Consider the following 16,997-nt stretch of genomic DNA (forward strand, 5'->3'; position numbering starts at 1 on the left):
CCCCTTATCCCGGCCCTCTAAAACTTGCCACAAACGGTATAACACTCGGAGCTCTAAACTGCCGCCAGCCACTCAAAGCTCGCGCTCCTCGATTTAGTCCCAATGCTCGTCTGCCCCTCGCTGCCCCTCGCTGCCCCTCGAGCCACTATCTGCGGCGCTTTAGAGCTTCACCGGTCTTTTCTTTCTCGCCTGATGAGCCTAAAAAAACCTGCACAACCTGCCACAGACTCCTTAGCACATTGTAATGATGGGTCTGCTTCAGCTGCGCCCTGATCCGTGCTGTACCCTCCTAATGTTGAATTGTACCCTGTGACTGACGTACCATCTCCCCCGCCAAGCATGAACCCCTCCTCGCTGAGGCCCCCCCCCTCCTCAGATCTTCACTTTTTCACTTCCTTCTTCCAAGTCTTCGTATCATCGTACTGCGTCCCTGCATCTGGCTCAACATCATCTTACCATCAAACACATCCCAGGCTTCTCTCACAGCTACGATACTCAGGCAATCACTCAATCGTCCAGAGAATAATCAACTTACACAGTGTGTAGACCGACATGGCTGGCTCTCGATTCCCTAGTCTGATTCTGGGTCTCGTCATCCTTGCCGCCTTGGCAAGTCCAGCTGCTGCTTTCGGTGCTGGAAATATTGCTTCCATCTCCAAGGTTGAAGGACAAAACTGTTAGTCATCCCCTCGTAGTCTGCAATCGCTGCATCCCGGCCCGCCATAGCTAACACGCTACCGTCAAATAGGGCGCCACGGTGACATTGAAGATGCTCTGCTATCCATTGCCATGGCCCGAGCCTTCAACGGCAAAAAGTTCAGCAAGCTCATGGTCTCTCGGGTCTATTTTGGCAACTGGCTTCGCGATTACTCCCAGGCCATCGACGTCGGTACCGTCAAGGCCGTTTCTGCCGAGGCCATCCGTCTGCTTCTCTGCGTTCTTGGCTTCATGACCTTTGGGTACGGCTCCGGTGAATTCGAAGTCACCGCCGATCGCGTCGGCTGCTACCGGCCCGAAGACCACATTGACAACCCCAAGGACTACGCCGACAACGTTGACGCCCGTGACTACTACGACCGCCTCCGAGGTCCTGTCGACGAGCGCGCTGAACTCTCTGTCGATGAGCGCAACGGCATGAAGAAATACATTGCTTCCGAATCTGATAACATCATGACCTCGGCCAAGCACGTTCGCAATCTCTTCACCCGCTGCATCGAGCTCGGTCGTCGATACAAGCAGAACAGCGACAAGGCCGATCGCAACGAGGCTCTCCGCCTCATGGGTACTGGCCTGCACTGCTTGGAAGGTGCGATTCTTTGGTTATCGGTGTGAAAAGATGCTAGCAAGTCTGACACGATTCTACAGATTTCTTTGCCCATAGCAACTACACAGAACTTGCCCTCATCGAACTGGGCGAGCGTGATGTATTCCCCCACTGTGGAACTAACACCAAGATCCAGCTCGAAGGCGCACAGGACTCTGTCTACCCCATCGTGACTGGCACCTTTGGCGGCGTCGATTTCCTGCACTCTGTTACGGGCGAAGGTCGGTGATACTCCAACTCATCATTGTCGCTGCCTGTATGCTGACCGTGTCAAGTGTCTGACAAGCTGACCCAAAACGAGATCGAGGAGCTTGAGGGAGCACTGGAGCAGCGTAAGGAGTCCGATACCAGTTTCCTTCGCGAGCTCCTTGACAAGATCCCCGACGGCATCCTCGGTGGTGGGCACGAGAAGCAGAAAATCGACGAGATTCAGGAAAATGCCAGCGCTGCCCAAATGCAAAACACTTCCGTCTCCCCGAGAGACCCAGAGGAATTCACTCTGTACGTCAAGAACATTTTTGATCAAATTATGCCTGCCATCAAGCTTCACGACGACATCATGAAGACGATTGGTAATGCCATTGACAAGATCCCCGTCCTGCCCAAGATCATTGAGCAGCTTGAAGAGCAGCTTACCCAGTTTGTCTTCTCCATCATGGCCCCATTCATTGTTCCTTTGATTCGACAGATTCGTAATGAACTCAAGACCGGCTCCGAAGAAATCATCCAGAGCAGTCAGAACCAGCAGCACGTTGTTTTCAACGATGACAACAGCACTGATCCTACCCATTCCATGCTTTCCAAGGATCATTTTTCCAACGTGAGATTACCTTGGGACTAAATCAACGAGGTGGCGGACGTGCTAACTCTATTAGATCCTGAACGAGATTGCTGGTCGTGGCGCCGCCAAGACTGTTTCGTGGGCTGTTCCGCAGCTGATGGAGGCTATCGACGATGAGAGCGTCGACGTCAACCGTCTCTGCGATCGCCTCATTTATGGTGTCCTTCACCACCCCGCGCAGAGAAGTATGGGTGATGACGGTGTCAGTGAGGCGCGCCAGATGATCTTTCAGGTTGTAGAGGAATGGTGGGGCCAGATGGGCGACGACCAGCGTGACGACTATCGCCGAAAGCTTTCTCGTGATGGTGTCCTTAAGGGAGACAACCACAAAGAGGGCGTTCACGATACTGGTCATGGTCACGGTTGTGTAGGAAAGCTTGAGATGCGTAAGCTCTATGGTGAACCTGAGACTATGGAAACCAAGATTGCCAGCGCTGCGGCCAATGCCATCTTCTCGAGCGCCAGCGGCGTGGTTTCCGATATTGTGGAGCAGCAAACAGGCATACAGCTGCCGGGAAGGCAGGGGAGAGAGGAATCCGGTGGATTGAAGGGGTTCATCAAATCCATCTTCAGCAATGATGAGGACGAGGGCAGGTATGAGTAGCCCTTTGCTTCCGGCCAACACCGCATAGTCTAATAAAACACAGCGCTGGCCGAACAGAAAATCGGCCGGATCAGAGCTCGAACAACTCTGGTGGCAGAAATGATGGCGGTGGCCGACAGGAGCACAGCAGCGGTGGCAACGGTTACAGTGGTAGACAGGACAGTGGAAGACAGGAATCCGACTCTTACGGAAGCTCCAGCCAGGGGAGAGATGATGATTATGGCGGTAGAAGACACGAGAGCGGTAACCGCCGAGAGGATAGCTACGGAGGTAGGAACGACAGTAGCTACGGCGGCAGCAGCGGAAACAGCGGCTATGGCGGACGCCAGGAAGGCAGCCATGGCGGTAGAAGCGATAGTGGCTACAGCGGCAGACAGGACAGCAGCTATGGTGGACGACAGGACAGCAGCTATGGTGGACGACAGGACAGCAGCTATGGTGGACGACAGGACAGCAGTTATGGTGGACGACAGGACAGCAGCTATGGTGGAAGAGAGGAAGGTTACGGCGGCAGGCAGGAGAGCAGCTATGGTGGAAGAGAGGAAAGTTACGGCGGCAGGCAGGACAGCAGCTATGGTGGAAGAGAAGAAAGTTACGGCGGTAGACAGGAGAGCAGCTACGGTGGCAGACAGGAGAGCAACTATGGCGGCCGGCAGGAGAGCAGCTACGGTGGTAGACACGAGAGCAACTATGGCGGCCGAGAAGAAAGCTATGGGGGCCGGGAGGAGTCTAGCCACGGCCGCAACAGTGGACACGGATCCCGGCGTGATGATGACTACGGTGGAGATGAGAGTAGCTACGGTGGCCGCAACGAAGGTGGTTACGGCAGCAACAGTGGCCGTGGTGAGTACGGAAGGCAGGATGAGTATGGCCAAGGGGGTGAATATGGTCGACGAGAGCATGGGGGCTCTGGCCGGCACAGACGCGACGAAGACGAGTATGACAATGACCGGTATTGAACGAAAGCCCTGGGCATCTGATATGCCGCCTGCACTACGGAGTAGGGATAGCAAGGGCAAGCTTGGCTGTACTACAGGGGCACTGGCCACTTTTTATATAGCACCTACTTATTAAATTGAATCTGAATTGACCTTTGAGGTTGAAAGACGGGATACTTGCGGGATATGATGTGAGGGGGGGGGCCTTGTCAAGGACGCGTTGTGGGGAATCACGCGTCGAGCATTGCATGGTAATGCGTACCTACCCTATAATCGATGGTCGACGCGTCACCGAAAGCACATGGATATTTTTCCTCTGTAGCTCTTTGGTGGAAGATAATGTTGCTCATTCGTGTGCATGTATGTTTCACTTTATTTTCCATTTTTCAAGTGGTTGTACTATATCGATGGCACCACTTGTTGTACAACAGAATGCTTGTCATATGACTCGGGCACGCCCACAACACGATATGACACCAGCCAGGCCGACTTGACAAACTACCATGTATATAAAGTGCATGGAAGATGATGACTGACAAGCGACGTAGAAGAAGAAGAAGAAGAAGAAGACGAAGAAAAAACACAGGCTGTGAAATGACTAAAATGAAAGCTCATAGAACACGGCAATAGCTAGGCAAATATTTATGTATATATGAAGATGATGAATTCCCAATATAGCCAAGACACGAGCGCGCCAACCAAAAAGTTGCGGCCCGGGAGTAGTACGGGCTGAGCTGAGAGAAAGTAACAGCCCCCCCTCTCCTCTCCTCTCCCGCCGGCTGGCTGGCGAGCCAAGCCAGCCATGTGGCAAAACTTGGGGGAGCCAAGAAGGGGAGAGGGGGCGGCGGCGGTGGCGGAATGTGTGTATGTGATGAGGAAAAGAGCAGCAGTTGACTGTATTGTACTAATATTGTATATTGTATGTGTGTGATGGGAAAGCTGAGAGCGCGCGAGACCCCCCCCCTTCCCCCTCCTCTCCCGAGCATTGAGACATGCAAATCGGAAGAGAGTGTGGCTGCGGGCTCGTCGCTTGTTGGCTCACACAGCAAAATGTGTGTGTGTGTGTGTGGCAGCCCATGGCAAAAGCTGCAACGGGCCATGGTGATCGACTGCCTGAATGGTGGAAAGCGGCGGGAAACCCACACAGATGACATGTATGACGCTCAGGGTATCCCGTACAGTACGGAGTACGGAAGTACTCTGATGATCCTTTTTGAAAATGGCTCTCGAGTCTTCAAGAGAGAGACCAAAGTCGCCGACCCAACTTGGGAGAGGGGGGGGCGCAATCGACGGCTGAATAGGCCCGATGCCTGCCTCCACCCTCTCTGTGTTTTTTTCATTTTTACATTCTTAGGGAAGAGGATATGTAGGCCGGTGAGGTCTTTTCTCTCACTTTACAGCATTGGTGAGGAACACAAGTCAGCAAGAATAGGCAATGTACGAAAAAAACCGCCCCCCCTTTCCTAGCGCTGGAGCAGGATTTCATCCCTCATCCCTCATCCCTCTTCTTTATGCAAAGGTGGATGAGGGCAGGCATAAACAAGTCGCGACGGAGGAACGTGACGGCCCGTGAGAAGCCAGAATAGCATTGTTACCCAAAAGTGAATTACTCAGTATTCGCATGTGTGTCGCATGATGTGCGGTAATCTGTACGGATGACGGATTATATATCATGCGACGTGTTCAAGACCCAGGCAGGTAACAGCCCTGTCCTGTCTGCCTGTCGAGGAAAAGAGACCAAATACTTGGACCAAAGAGAAAAAAAAAAAAAAAGAGAAGAAAGACAAGGCAGGGATCGGGGATTCTGCTTCGTAGCCTCAACGGCGGCCCACACGCCCGCCCGCCCCAATCTCAGACATTGCTTGCAACAGAGCAACAAGGTCAGCGTAATGCGCTTGCATGACTGTGTGCGCCCGTTTTTTTTTTGTTATTTTTTTATATTATAATTTGCATTTTTAGATTTCCTCTTGGGTGGAAGGATCAGCGTACTCTTACGGACAGTGTCAAGCAGCTCTCCGCCGGCGGCACAGCCTTGCTGATGCGGGATGAACGAACGTGGATCCCACAGAACTGAGGGACAGGACAGATGTGCGACTTTTAGACAGCGCAGGACGGTGCGCAGGGCCCGGTGCAGGGAAAACCCCTTCCCACGAGGGAAAATAGAGCTGGCGATGTGCGAGCCACCATCGGTCTGGGCGCAGCACTAGCGTGTACGGCCTGCGTGACAGACGCTTTGCTTGCTCAAGGTTACATATTGTGGCCGGCAACTATATCAGTAGTCTGGGCCAGTAGTTTGGCCAGTAGTTTGGCGAGTACGGATAGTCGGTTACGGAATGTATCGTGCCTGCCGTATTTGGGCGCTCTCAGCACGTCTCTCGTCATGCGGCTTGGCCTTGGCCGGGCGCCTCGTATTGAAGGCATTCCCAGCACACGTCCTACCCAGTATTTTGATTACTCCGGTTTTTTTTTGTGCCGCGCCGTGGTGTTCGTCGGTGGCGCTCCTTTATTCCCACCGGCCGAGTGAATCTCGATCGCTGGGCGAAGGGCAAGTGAAAGGAATGGGCAAGAAAAGAAGAGATAAGAAAAAGGACCGGGCCCATAGCGAGCTATTGAAATTGGGCGCGTCTAGAACTGCCAACGCACCGGCTCCAAACTATGTTGTAAGTACTTACCCATCCAGATGGGCAGCGGCCGGTGGGAGGAAGCCAGACACGAAAGAAGATTTTTAGTGAGTCTCTCCCCCCTGGTCAGAGCGGGCTAGTCCGGGATGCAGAGCTGAGTTGAGTTGGGGGTGGATGGGTGTGGCATTGTGTGAGATGTGCCAATGTGGTCGGAGAGCTACCGAGATGGGATCCGAAACTTTGTGTTTTCTTCCCCCGAGATTTTGGGCTGGTAGCAAACGTGTGTGATGCAACGTGTAAATGGCACGCGTGTCTGTTTATGGGAGTTTTTCTTCTTCTTCATGACAAAAAACCACCGAGTAATACGCCAGCTGCGGAATACTGCTCGTTGGCAAGTCAGCATGTTGGGCGAGAGATGCCATGACTCGACGGCGCATTACACCGTGAGATTGAGTGCAGCGCCGGGAGCGGCAAACAACGGCTGCGCGTCCATGGATTGGTCACGGGGCGAGCGTAACGTTCCAGGATATTCTGGCAGAAAGCTCGAAGCGAGTCAAGAGGGAGGTAAAGAAGGAAAAAAACCTGCACAAGGCTTGTAGGTATGGGATGGAGACGATGAATGTGCAACGACAAAACGTGTAACCTTGTCGTCTTTTGTTGGACGACGAAAGAAGAAGGCTGCAAGAGCCGTGGTGGGAGGGGTCTGGGGCCAATGGAAGAAATGACGCCGAGATGGATGCAAAGTACGGAGTATTATTAGTTTACCGAATACAGGATTCGAGGGCGGGAGGTGTGCAGGTGGTACGCAGGTTTGCGATTTGCGGTTTGCGATTTGCGGTTTGCAGTTTGCAGTTTGCAGTTTGCGGGGGACAGCAGCTGGAATGGAAGCGTCAGTCGGGTCCAGTGCGTGCGTACAGTAATTAGTAGGGCCGAGTACGGGATAAGCTTTGCATGGTTTTCGGATCTCGGCACGACAGAAAAAAAAAAGAAAAGGCCCTGGCGGTAACCCGAAGCGGGTGAGGATGCGCGATGGCATCGTGATACAAAAACGATGACGATTGGCAGATGGTGGGAAAACTCGGTAGCCGTGTCTTCCGAGGCACAAGGGAGGCCAAGTAGGCAGTCTTGGTTGGACAAAGAGGGGAGGGGGGAAGGAGAGCCGTGGGTTGAGATGCGGCAACTAGTTGGCGAGAGGGGGGGCCCGATGATGATTCTCTGAAGAAGCAGAAAAGATGAGGCTGCTCACCAGTTGTGATGGAAGGAAGAATGGAAGTTGAGTATTGGCGGTGTTTTGTAGGAAACTTGCTTGGCCTAAATATGGTGGTGGTGGTGCTTTTGACCTAAAAAGACACAGACAGGCACAGAGCCACCATCAAGGACCTTGATATCTGCTTGCTTGGTACGGAGTACTACTACGAGATTACTTACACACCAACCTACCTACTTGCTTGGGTCATGGTGGATGCCCTCTCCCCTTCCACAGCAAGTGGGCGGGTGGGTTTGTTGCACATGGTTGCCCGTACCTGGTACCTGCGAGTAAGTCGCCGTAGGTTACCGGCGCCAGGTATCTTTTTGACGAAACCCGTCTGTTTCTGCGCCTACGACGCCACCGCCGCCGCGACTGGACAAGGGCCGGGTGTACTTGGTCCGGGTGGGCTTAGGGGCTGTGGTTGTGGCACCAGAAGCTTGTACCTGTACATGTGATTGTGTGCGTCTGGCAGGCAGTCTGGCATTCTGGCAGTCTGGCACTGTCAACGGCGCTGGCAATGGCGCTGTCCATGGCCGGCGTACTTTGCTAAGTAAGTACCTACTGATAACTTACTCTCGCAGTCTCTCTCCTACTTACCTACGCTAGGTACTATACATACTTATCTACCTTGCCTTAAATTAGTACCCAAGTAGGTGCTCTGTACTCAGTACTGACCTGGGAACTTACCTTACTGAGTACTTAGCTAACTTATTGCCTACTAGCCTACCTAGGTAGGTACCTTATTAGTACTAGGCAGGTACTTAACCTGCCTACTAATCTGGCCACTGACCTTAGTACCTAGGTAGGTACTAACCTACTAACTGACCTACTAACTAACCTACTAACCTATTGACCACCCATCTCTCAGACTCTCACACACTCTCTCTGTCCGCCTCCCCTCCGTGTCCAATCCAACTCCATCCAATCCAACTCTGTCCAATTCATCTCTGTCCACCCTCTACTCCTCCTCCTCCTCCTCCTCCATCTATCCACAGTCGTCTGACCGCTGCACTCTCTGCCTCACCCTCCCTGTGCCTCTCTGTACCTCTTTGTGCCTCTCTCTGTGCCTCTCTCTGTGCCGCTCCTCCTTCTCTCCCGTGCACGCCCTCGACGCCTCCTCCCCCCGACGCCACCGGATGGCACCGTTTCCTGCTCATCTCCGCCGCTATTAAACTCTCCTGCGTCCTCCATCCCAACGTCGTCTCTCGTCCCTCTCGTCTCTCGACAAAAGCATTTTCCGCTCTCGCCCGCTTTGACTTTCCGCCGTCTTTTCTATTTAATCCTCCGGCTCGGGCACCGCGTTCAACTCTTTCCCCCCGACAGCTCATTCTCATTTCTGTTCCCTCCCGCGGCAAATCCACGATCCTCCCCTGCCTTCGCGACGACCTCTCAAGCTACCAACACAAACCAGCCTGCCTTCACCCGCTTCTTGCCTGCGCCGCGCAACGCCAGACTAAACGCGCATGCGCGCCCCCCTCATCGTCGCAGCCGCTCATCAGTATACCTCTGTCACCGTTGCCACGACAAGATTGTCTCGACATTCTCGACACTCTCGCCGCCCTCACAACAGCGCCGCTGATGCGCCCTCTATAATGTCCCCCGCCTACTGATTGCCATGTCACAGCCATCATGTCTCTCGTGGGACTCTACAATGGAGTGGAACTCTTCAGCAATCCTTCCTGGAACAGCGCCGGTACCGTCCCCGCTTCGCTAATACGCAACATCACCGATGTCGCCCAAGACCTGGCATACGAGCAGCATCTCAAAAAGAACCTCACCACTCTCTCCACAAACGGCGCTCAGACCCTCAACGGCGTCCTACAAGGGTTTCTATACGTCCCCGACATCTCAACCGTCTCCTCGTGCAATACCCAGCAGTATGATTTCATCCCACACAACGTCACCCGCAGGGCTCAACTCCCTCCCGCCAACTATAACCTCATCGCCCTCGCCCCCTGGTTCAGTATTGACTGCGTCCAAGCCTATCTCGCCTCCGCCCGCCTCGACCCCATCCGTGGCTTCGTCTTTTACAAGCCAAACAACTCAACCGATAAACCCCAGGGTGCCGACTCTGCGGTATGGAATCTCGACGATGGCGGCGCCTGGAAGGAATCCAGGTTCCCCATCTTTGCCATCCCCGGCATCGAGGGCCAGCGCATGATGAACCAACTCAGTCTCTATTCCGGAACCGCCGACACCGTCCCTCACGGCGCTGAAATCATGCAGCGCTACGGCACAAGTCCAAGAGACTATGTCAGAATCTGGACCCAGCTCACCATGAAGGGCCCCGCGAGCCTACCATCGCTATGGGTCTACTTTCTCATCGTCATTGGTGCACTCCTCTTCATCGTCGCCTCCGTATCCCTCACTATGCACTTCATCCAGCGCCGTCGCCGCACTTCGTTACGCAAACGTGTCGAGTCCGGCGAGGTCGACCTTGAGGCCATGGGCATCAAGCGCCTGACCGTGCCCGCTTCCCATATCAAGGATTTCCCCCTCTTTACTTACACCAGCCAACCCGAGCTCGCTTATGATCTCTCCACGCCCACCTCCGACGTCCCCCCGGCCATGCGATCCAACAAGGGCAAGAAGAAGCGTAGAGCCGAACGCCACAGCAACTCTTCCGCTACGGTCGTCTCCGACAGTGTGCAGACCCTGCGTAGCCAGCGCTCTACTGTTACCGGAAAGGCCGACACAACTGCCACAAACTTCCAACCCCAGTGTCACATCTGCCTCGTCGAGTTTGAGGATCGCTTCAGTGTCATCCGCGAACTACCATGCCACCACATCTTTCATCCCATCTGCATCGACGAGTTTCTTCTCCGCAACAGCTCGCTCTGTCCCATGTGTAAGCAGTGTATGCTCCCGCCAGGCTACAGTCCCAAAATCACCAACGGCATGGCCCGCCGCGAGCGTGCCTTGCGCAAGCTCCGGGAACGAGTCGAGTTTGATGACTCCTCAATCGAATCTGGCGACGTCAAGTTCAAGGGCTGGGGCAAAGCTGGCTGGGGAAAGCGCTTCTTCCATCCGTCCTCCTCGTCGGAAGAGAGCCAGGATATCCAGCTCGAGAAGCGACAATCATCGCCACCCGAACGCTCCAGTGGAGACGAGTCTCCCGGAGCTCGTGGAAATGGAAGTGACGAGAGCCCTGATGGTGGAACCCCGGAAGCCGCTGCGGCCACGACGACACCACCAGCAGCGCCGCCGCTGCAGTCGGTGGCGACGCAACCTTGTGTCCCGCAGCCAGCTGCTTCTGCCCCGTCTCCGAAGAAAACGCGCGCGCGAAAATCCAAAGCTCGACCCCTGCATGTGCTGCCCACGCAGCCCGAAGGCTCAGAACTTCGAACAGGCTTCGCCGGATTCGTCGGTCGTAGCAGTCCATCCTCCTTTGCGCGTGAGCGCATGCGAGAGATTGCTAACCAAAACGCGCCATTCGAGGATCCTGATCAATCTCGTCCTAAATGGCGCCGCGCAGTCACCAAGGTTTTCCCGGGATTATAAAAGCATGACATTTTTGGGCTCGGCGTTTTTTCCGTCTTTTTATTAGGCGGGTGTAGCAGGCAACTGCAACCAGGGGGAAAAAAGCATTGCGACGGCGTTTTTTTCATGGGGGACATTTCTTGGCCTTTGTTTTTTGTTTCTATTCACGACTTGATGAAGTGATGTTTGTGCAAGAAAACAACATCTATAGCGGATTACTTTTCTCTTCTTCTCTCCGACTGCAACTTTGTCGGTAGCCCCGTGCTGCAAGCTTTCCAGCTGCTTGATATATTATATAATGGCCATCTGAGGTATGTCTTCTATTTCCACGTTGAAAACTTGAATTCTCAACCCGGGAGCATGAGTCAATTGGGCGCACACAAAATGGTGCGGTGGAGTTTTATACTATATACACATATTCGCATATTGCAACTATTTCATCATTTTCCACATGCTCAACAGTGCTGTACTTGATTGTATATCGTCTGAACCACCATCAATTCGACCGAAAGCTGTAGACTTGCGAAACAAGGAGCAATAGAAAAAGCTGTCTGTATTTGTTATAATCTACAAATGTTTGAGGTTTTCTTTCTCTTCTTTGCAAGATCCTGTCCATGCGCGGGAGGAGAAAAAGGGCCAACGCCTATGAAAACGTAACTCCTGAGCAAGAAACAAAAACAAAAACAAAGAACAAGGAACAAAATAAAAACAAAAAGTACCTTTATCTATTTCCCAGCGCCTATAGTAACAAATATCGTTTCTCATCAATAGTTTACCAAGGAAAAGAAGACGACACACTTTGAGCCATGTCATTTTCATCATTGCGGTGCATAAAGAACAACAAGAACAACATGTTATACGAAATGTTTCAGCAAAAGCAAACAAACCCAAATCATGAACGAGACGAATCGCCAATCAGCCTGTCTTGATCATCATCGCGCACGCCACCCTTGGCGAGCGCCTCACGGACGCGATCGTCCTCTGCGGCGCGGATTCGCCGCCGCGCGGCCTCGAGGCGCTCGACACCGCGATCAATGGTCTCGATGTGGATGGTGAGGGGGAGGCCGGCGGCGGCGGGGCTGCCGCCATCGCGGAGGACGCCCGGCTCGGCGACGCGGTCGCGCAGGTCGCCGAGGCCGGCCTGGATGGCCTCGAGCTCGAGGACGAGGGCGCTTACCTGGGCGACGGCCGAGGAACGTTGGGCGTCGACGCGCCGCAGGAGCGCCAGCTGCCGCGACAGGTGGCCGAGACGGCGGGCGTTGCCGCCGACGAGCGTCCACACGTTCCAGAGGATCTCGTCGCGGCGCGACGAGAGCGCGGCAGCGGAGCGCGATGACACCTCATAGATGAGCGAGAGATGATCCTCGGCCTTGGTCAGCAGGCGCAAGACGGCTTGCGCCTCGAGGAGGAGGGCGGCGATGCGCTCTGAGACGAGCGTCGTGTGCTCAATGTACTTGTCGCGCAGGACGCGCTCGCTAAAGACCTGCTCGGCGGGCTGGAACGGTGAAAAGAGCCAGCCCGACCAGGTGGCGAGAGAAGAAGAAGGTGACGAGTGAGAGGCGGCACCGCCGACGTCACTGGAGAGGGGCGCGAGCGAGTCAATGTACCGCGCGGTCCAGCGGTTGATGGTAATGACGGCATCAACGGCAGAGCCGACGTGGGTGTTGAAGCGCTGCAGGTCGGCGGCGCTTTGACGTGCCGTGTCGACGAAGCCGTCGAGCTCAAACAGGAGCTCGTCGCGCCCCTGAATATCGCTATGTTTGACGAGCGTGCGCAGGTCACGCAAGCCGGTCTCCGATCGCTTCATTTCGAGCGGCAGCGACGCTCCGTCAACGCTCCGCTCCAGAACATCCTCAAACTTGGCCTGAACGCCCATCAAGTCGTCGAACTCGACGGGCTGGGCGGGGAGGTCAGGCGCGTCGCCGCCGACCCCGCTGCCGCCGCCGGGGCAGAACGGCAGGTTTAGGAGCGAGGCGCCGGGCAGGCGGCAGATAGGTGATAGCGAGTGGTAGACGGACCTCTGCAACATGTTTTGCGTGACAATGATGGCGCCGCAGGAGAGGTACACCGCGAGGAGGAGTGCGAGAGGCCGCTTGGCGTATTGGAACGCGAGGCCGATCACGGCGACTGCCCATCGCGCGATGCCGGCCGAAATCGACAGGATAGAAGGACCGTCATCGTCTCGGCCTCGGTGATGTGTCTCAGAGTCGTCATGTTTCATTCTTGGTCGCGCGCTCCGGCGCTTCACTGGACTGGTCTGTGACGCGTATCCGCGCCGTCGTACCACGGCCGACTCGCCGCCGCGGGGACTGCTGTCTACGGTACCGGGCCGGACTGTGCGCGAGCTTTGACAGGAGCTCCTACGGTCGCTGCCAAAATCGACCGTTGGCATTCTGAACTGGGGTTCCGGCGTGCGGTAACTATGTGCGGAGCGTGGACTGTGGCTGCTGCTGCCCACCACGGACGACGGTATGCTCGGGCGGAACGGCTCCCGCAGGATGACGTTGTCGTCAGCTTGGTGCTTGGCAAAGTCGCGGATGCTGTCTTGTGAACCGAAGTTTGAGTTTGGCTGGCTCTGCGAACCGGGAGGCAGCTGCGAGGGCAAGCCAGATGAGGGCTGCTCGCTGGAAAGCGGTGACAGAACGTCGTCGTCGTCTGGTGTCGCTCCGGGTAGAAGGGACGTGTCAAAGCTGTCGTTTTCGCCGTCAACTATGCGCCATGAATCTTCGACGGGAATCTGCCGTCTGCGTGAGGACATGATGTCGCACAAAAGAAAATGCTGAGACCAACACGGGTGAGCGAGGTATGAGAACGACCGATGAGGCGACAAATTGCCTGAAGCGAGGGTGGCAAGGTTACTTCCGTACTTTCGTCTCCTTGTCTTCTCAAGGTCCTTAGATTCTTGATGAAAGAAGAAAGACGAAGACAGGTCGCGAACAATAGCCACCCTGCTTATGACAAAAAGTCACGCGCCGGGGCTGGGAAGTGTTTTGGCACCGCTCACGGGAGACAACGATTAGAGATCTGGAGTTCGGCGCGTATTGATACGAATGGCGGCCTGCTTAAATGCTAAAATTTAGCAAGTTCAGGCAGAAACGCCGCTTTGCAGATGAGTCACAACAAGAGTTCGCGGGCAGGGGTCTCGTCGACGCTAATGAGAGGAAGAAAAGCAATGCCAACAGAGCAAGAAGCCAAGGCAGCGACAAGATCGGTGTCGCAATTGTTGATGGATGGTGGCAATTGATTGGTGGCGGTGACGTCCTGGCTGCCTTGCGCCGGTGTATGGGGAGGGGAGGGGGCAGCCGGACGCTAACAATTGAGAGCTGCTAGTTGTGGGTTCTTGAGTTGGTGGGGCCAACGGCCAAACAAGACTTGGCACGGAGGTGCGGATTGTTGATGCATATCATGCGATGTAATTACACTATTGTCTGTATTGCGCAAAGAGGCCGTAAGAGAACTGGAGGGTTTGGGTGTTGAAAAAGAAAAAAACCTGCATCACCAGGTCATGAGCGGGAGGATGACCAAAAGGCAGCAAGCCGCACATGACCCCGCTGTCGAGTCCGCCAGCTGGCAGCCCTGCCTGACGGGGCCGGCGGCGCGTGGTCCGCCAGTGGGGTGCAAACAGCGCCGTGACTCCGGGAGAGGCCGTTTGGCTTTTCTTTTGTATCATACTCGATATGCCGTCTTGAGCTTCTGGTTATCTTTTCTGAGTAAAGAGAGAACCTGGGATACTTTTTCTTTTCCCTTCTTACCAGATTCAGCCCTCACCAAGTTCGCCTTATAGGCTATCGAGTGGGCGCTTCGCCTATTGAGATTGTCTTTGTCAAGCCGTTGCGCTGGTGTCGAACATCGCTCACGGTTCGAAAATAGACGGACGCCTGGCCTGGGGCCGACATTCTCAGTTCGAGACGGCCAACTCGGTGGTTGTTGCAGATGAGTTCCTCGTATACGCAGCTGCATTTGTCCGGCTCGATCGATCTCGCATGGTACCACGTTCCTTCCTCCAACTCAATAATCGCAGCGCACATAGCCGCTACTACAATTGGCCGCCATACGCCGTCTCTTCTCGGCCACTGACGGAGTAGTGCGACCGCCTCTCGCCGTATCAGCCGATCGCGGCATGTGCGCCCAACTCCAAACAGCAGTTCGGCAACAGAAACAGAATACGAGAACCCTTGCCCGTCGATGCCCTGCCTTGCCTCTGCCTCCCTTTCGAGATGGATGAGTTGCCTAGAAAGGTTATTGATCCTTGCAAATGATTCGGTAAAGTGATCAAAGGATTCCTCCCCGAGAGAACGATCCAGATGCAAGCATACGTAGACGGCCACTTCCATGAGCTGAAGTTGAATTGCACCACGCTTTGTAGAACTGTCGTCAGGTCGCGTGTCCAGCAATGCATTGAATTTCAATCTCCAAACAGTAAACCGATTCTTGTATTGTCGAACCCTGTCATCATAGTCTGTGATCTTGGAAATGTCCCCGGGCAAGGTAACCATTGGGAAAGCTTGAAAAATGGCCGTCAACATGGGCTGAATGTCGACAAACGCTTCGCTCATGGACTGATAAGGCTCAGATGGCCCAGTTGGTAGGGTACTCTCAAGATACCAATTTGGCCTTGGCACATCTCTTATACGGCCGAAAATTTGGGATTCGTAGAGCGAGATGAGGGAGATGAGCGCCCCCGGTGAGAGAATATGATCCCGCCGTCCTTGCTGTTGATGCTCCCAGAACCGCCATTGATAGAATAGTAGTATGCTGGTACGGGCATGCTCAGCTGCTTGTGCTACATCCCCCTGCAGGCAACACAGACCCGTGTAGAGCATGCTGACGAGCATAAATGCCTCCTGGTCTGCATAGCTTGGGGAGGCTTGTTGTGCAATTTTGACCATGTGTCTAATAGAAGCATTATGTTGCAGCAGCGCAAAAGCATAAAGTGAATTCTTGTCGGCTTCGGGAGCTTTGGGTTTTTTTGCCCTGTGGTCAAGAGCGGCGAAAGAGAGGCAGGCATGCCAGACGGCGGGATAGACACTCGTCGCCCGCAAGACATCACCGGTCCAAAAGGCCTGGTTAAAGCTGCCACCAACTTGATGGGCTGTGCGTAGGCGGAATAGGTCAAAGACATGCGCTTCCTGGCGGTCAACTCGCATGCCCTGCGGAGCTATGGATACTTTGGGTCGGATGTTTAGAGGCTTCTGTGGTGGCGCGGAGGCGTTTTCAACGGATTGGTTCGCAGTGAAGCGAAAAACGAGAGGGGGATACTGGCAATCTCTTCCAGCGGATGTACCTACGAGAGAAAAGTGTCAGGGACCGAAAGAGGTCATGGGAACTGGCCTGAGTTATTCGGCGCAAACGCTATACGCACACTTCTTGCATGATGGTTTGCCTTCATCACACTTTATATGTCGACGTCTGCCGCCACCATACTAGGTCAGCCGTCTCGAATTGTTAAAAGGTCATTTTGGATGAAGCTCTTACCGACACGTCATGCATCCGGTCTTTACTTTGGCGGCAAATCTCTTCTGTCTCTTAGGTAGGACGATAGCTTTTTTGGCAGGCTCGTCGGTGGCGGGGCTGGAAGTTACAGCACAACGCTGCGTGCCTGCTACAGTTTGTGGAGAAATTTGGCTCTCCGGATAGCTGGAGCTGTCGGACAAACATCTCGGAAACATTGGCGATAAATACGCTGCGGGACAACGACCAGTGCTGTCTCATGGGTGATGGACGGTTCATTGGCAAAAGCGGCTACAGGCGCAAACAAACAGAAGCTGGCCGTATTGGCGGTGAGCCACTATAACGGACCTATCGGCCGCTGGCAATACTTGTGAGCGGGCGAGCCCTGGATCGCACAGGACGGACCTCTTCTAATATACGCAACGTAGACATTAGATTTCAATTGGGAAATAAAAGAGATGAAAATTATGAGAGTCTTTCCCCCATAGA

At 54.3% G+C, this 16,997-nt stretch overlaps 3 protein-coding genes across 3 annotated transcripts; 2 read left to right on the top strand and 1 right to left on the bottom strand.

Moving 5' to 3' along the window:
• Positions 1-552: 552 nt before the first annotated feature.
• Positions 553-3,728, top strand: V2A60_003304 (heterokaryon incompatibility protein Het-C-domain-containing protein; the record flags this gene model as incomplete). Its single annotated transcript, XM_083254640.1, has 6 exons — positions 553-676; positions 749-1,306; positions 1,366-1,545; positions 1,600-2,144; positions 2,200-2,759; positions 2,813-3,728. The coding sequence occupies 6 exons, from the start codon at positions 553-555 to the stop codon at positions 3,726-3,728; spliced, it is 2,883 nt and encodes a 960-aa protein (XP_083110766.1).
• A 5,478-nt stretch (positions 3,729-9,206) lies between these two features.
• On the top strand, positions 9,207-11,078 carry V2A60_003305 (RING-H2 finger protein; the record flags this gene model as incomplete). The annotated part of the gene is made up of 1 exon (XM_083254641.1): positions 9,207-11,078. The coding sequence occupies one exon, from the start codon at positions 9,207-9,209 to the stop codon at positions 11,076-11,078; it is 1,872 nt and encodes a 623-aa protein (XP_083110767.1).
• An 871-nt stretch (positions 11,079-11,949) lies between these two features.
• Positions 11,950-13,815, bottom strand: V2A60_003306 (uncharacterized protein; the record flags this gene model as incomplete). The annotated part of the gene is made up of 1 exon (XM_083254642.1): positions 11,950-13,815. The coding sequence occupies one exon, from the start codon at positions 13,813-13,815 to the stop codon at positions 11,950-11,952; it is 1,866 nt and encodes a 621-aa protein (XP_083110768.1).
• Positions 13,816-16,997: the final 3,182 nt, after the last annotated feature.

This window comes from Cordyceps javanica, chromosome 2, assembly GCF_051103115.1.
Source record: "Cordyceps javanica chromosome 2, complete sequence".
Taxonomy (NCBI): Eukaryota; Fungi; Ascomycota; class Sordariomycetes; order Hypocreales; family Cordycipitaceae; genus Cordyceps; species Cordyceps javanica.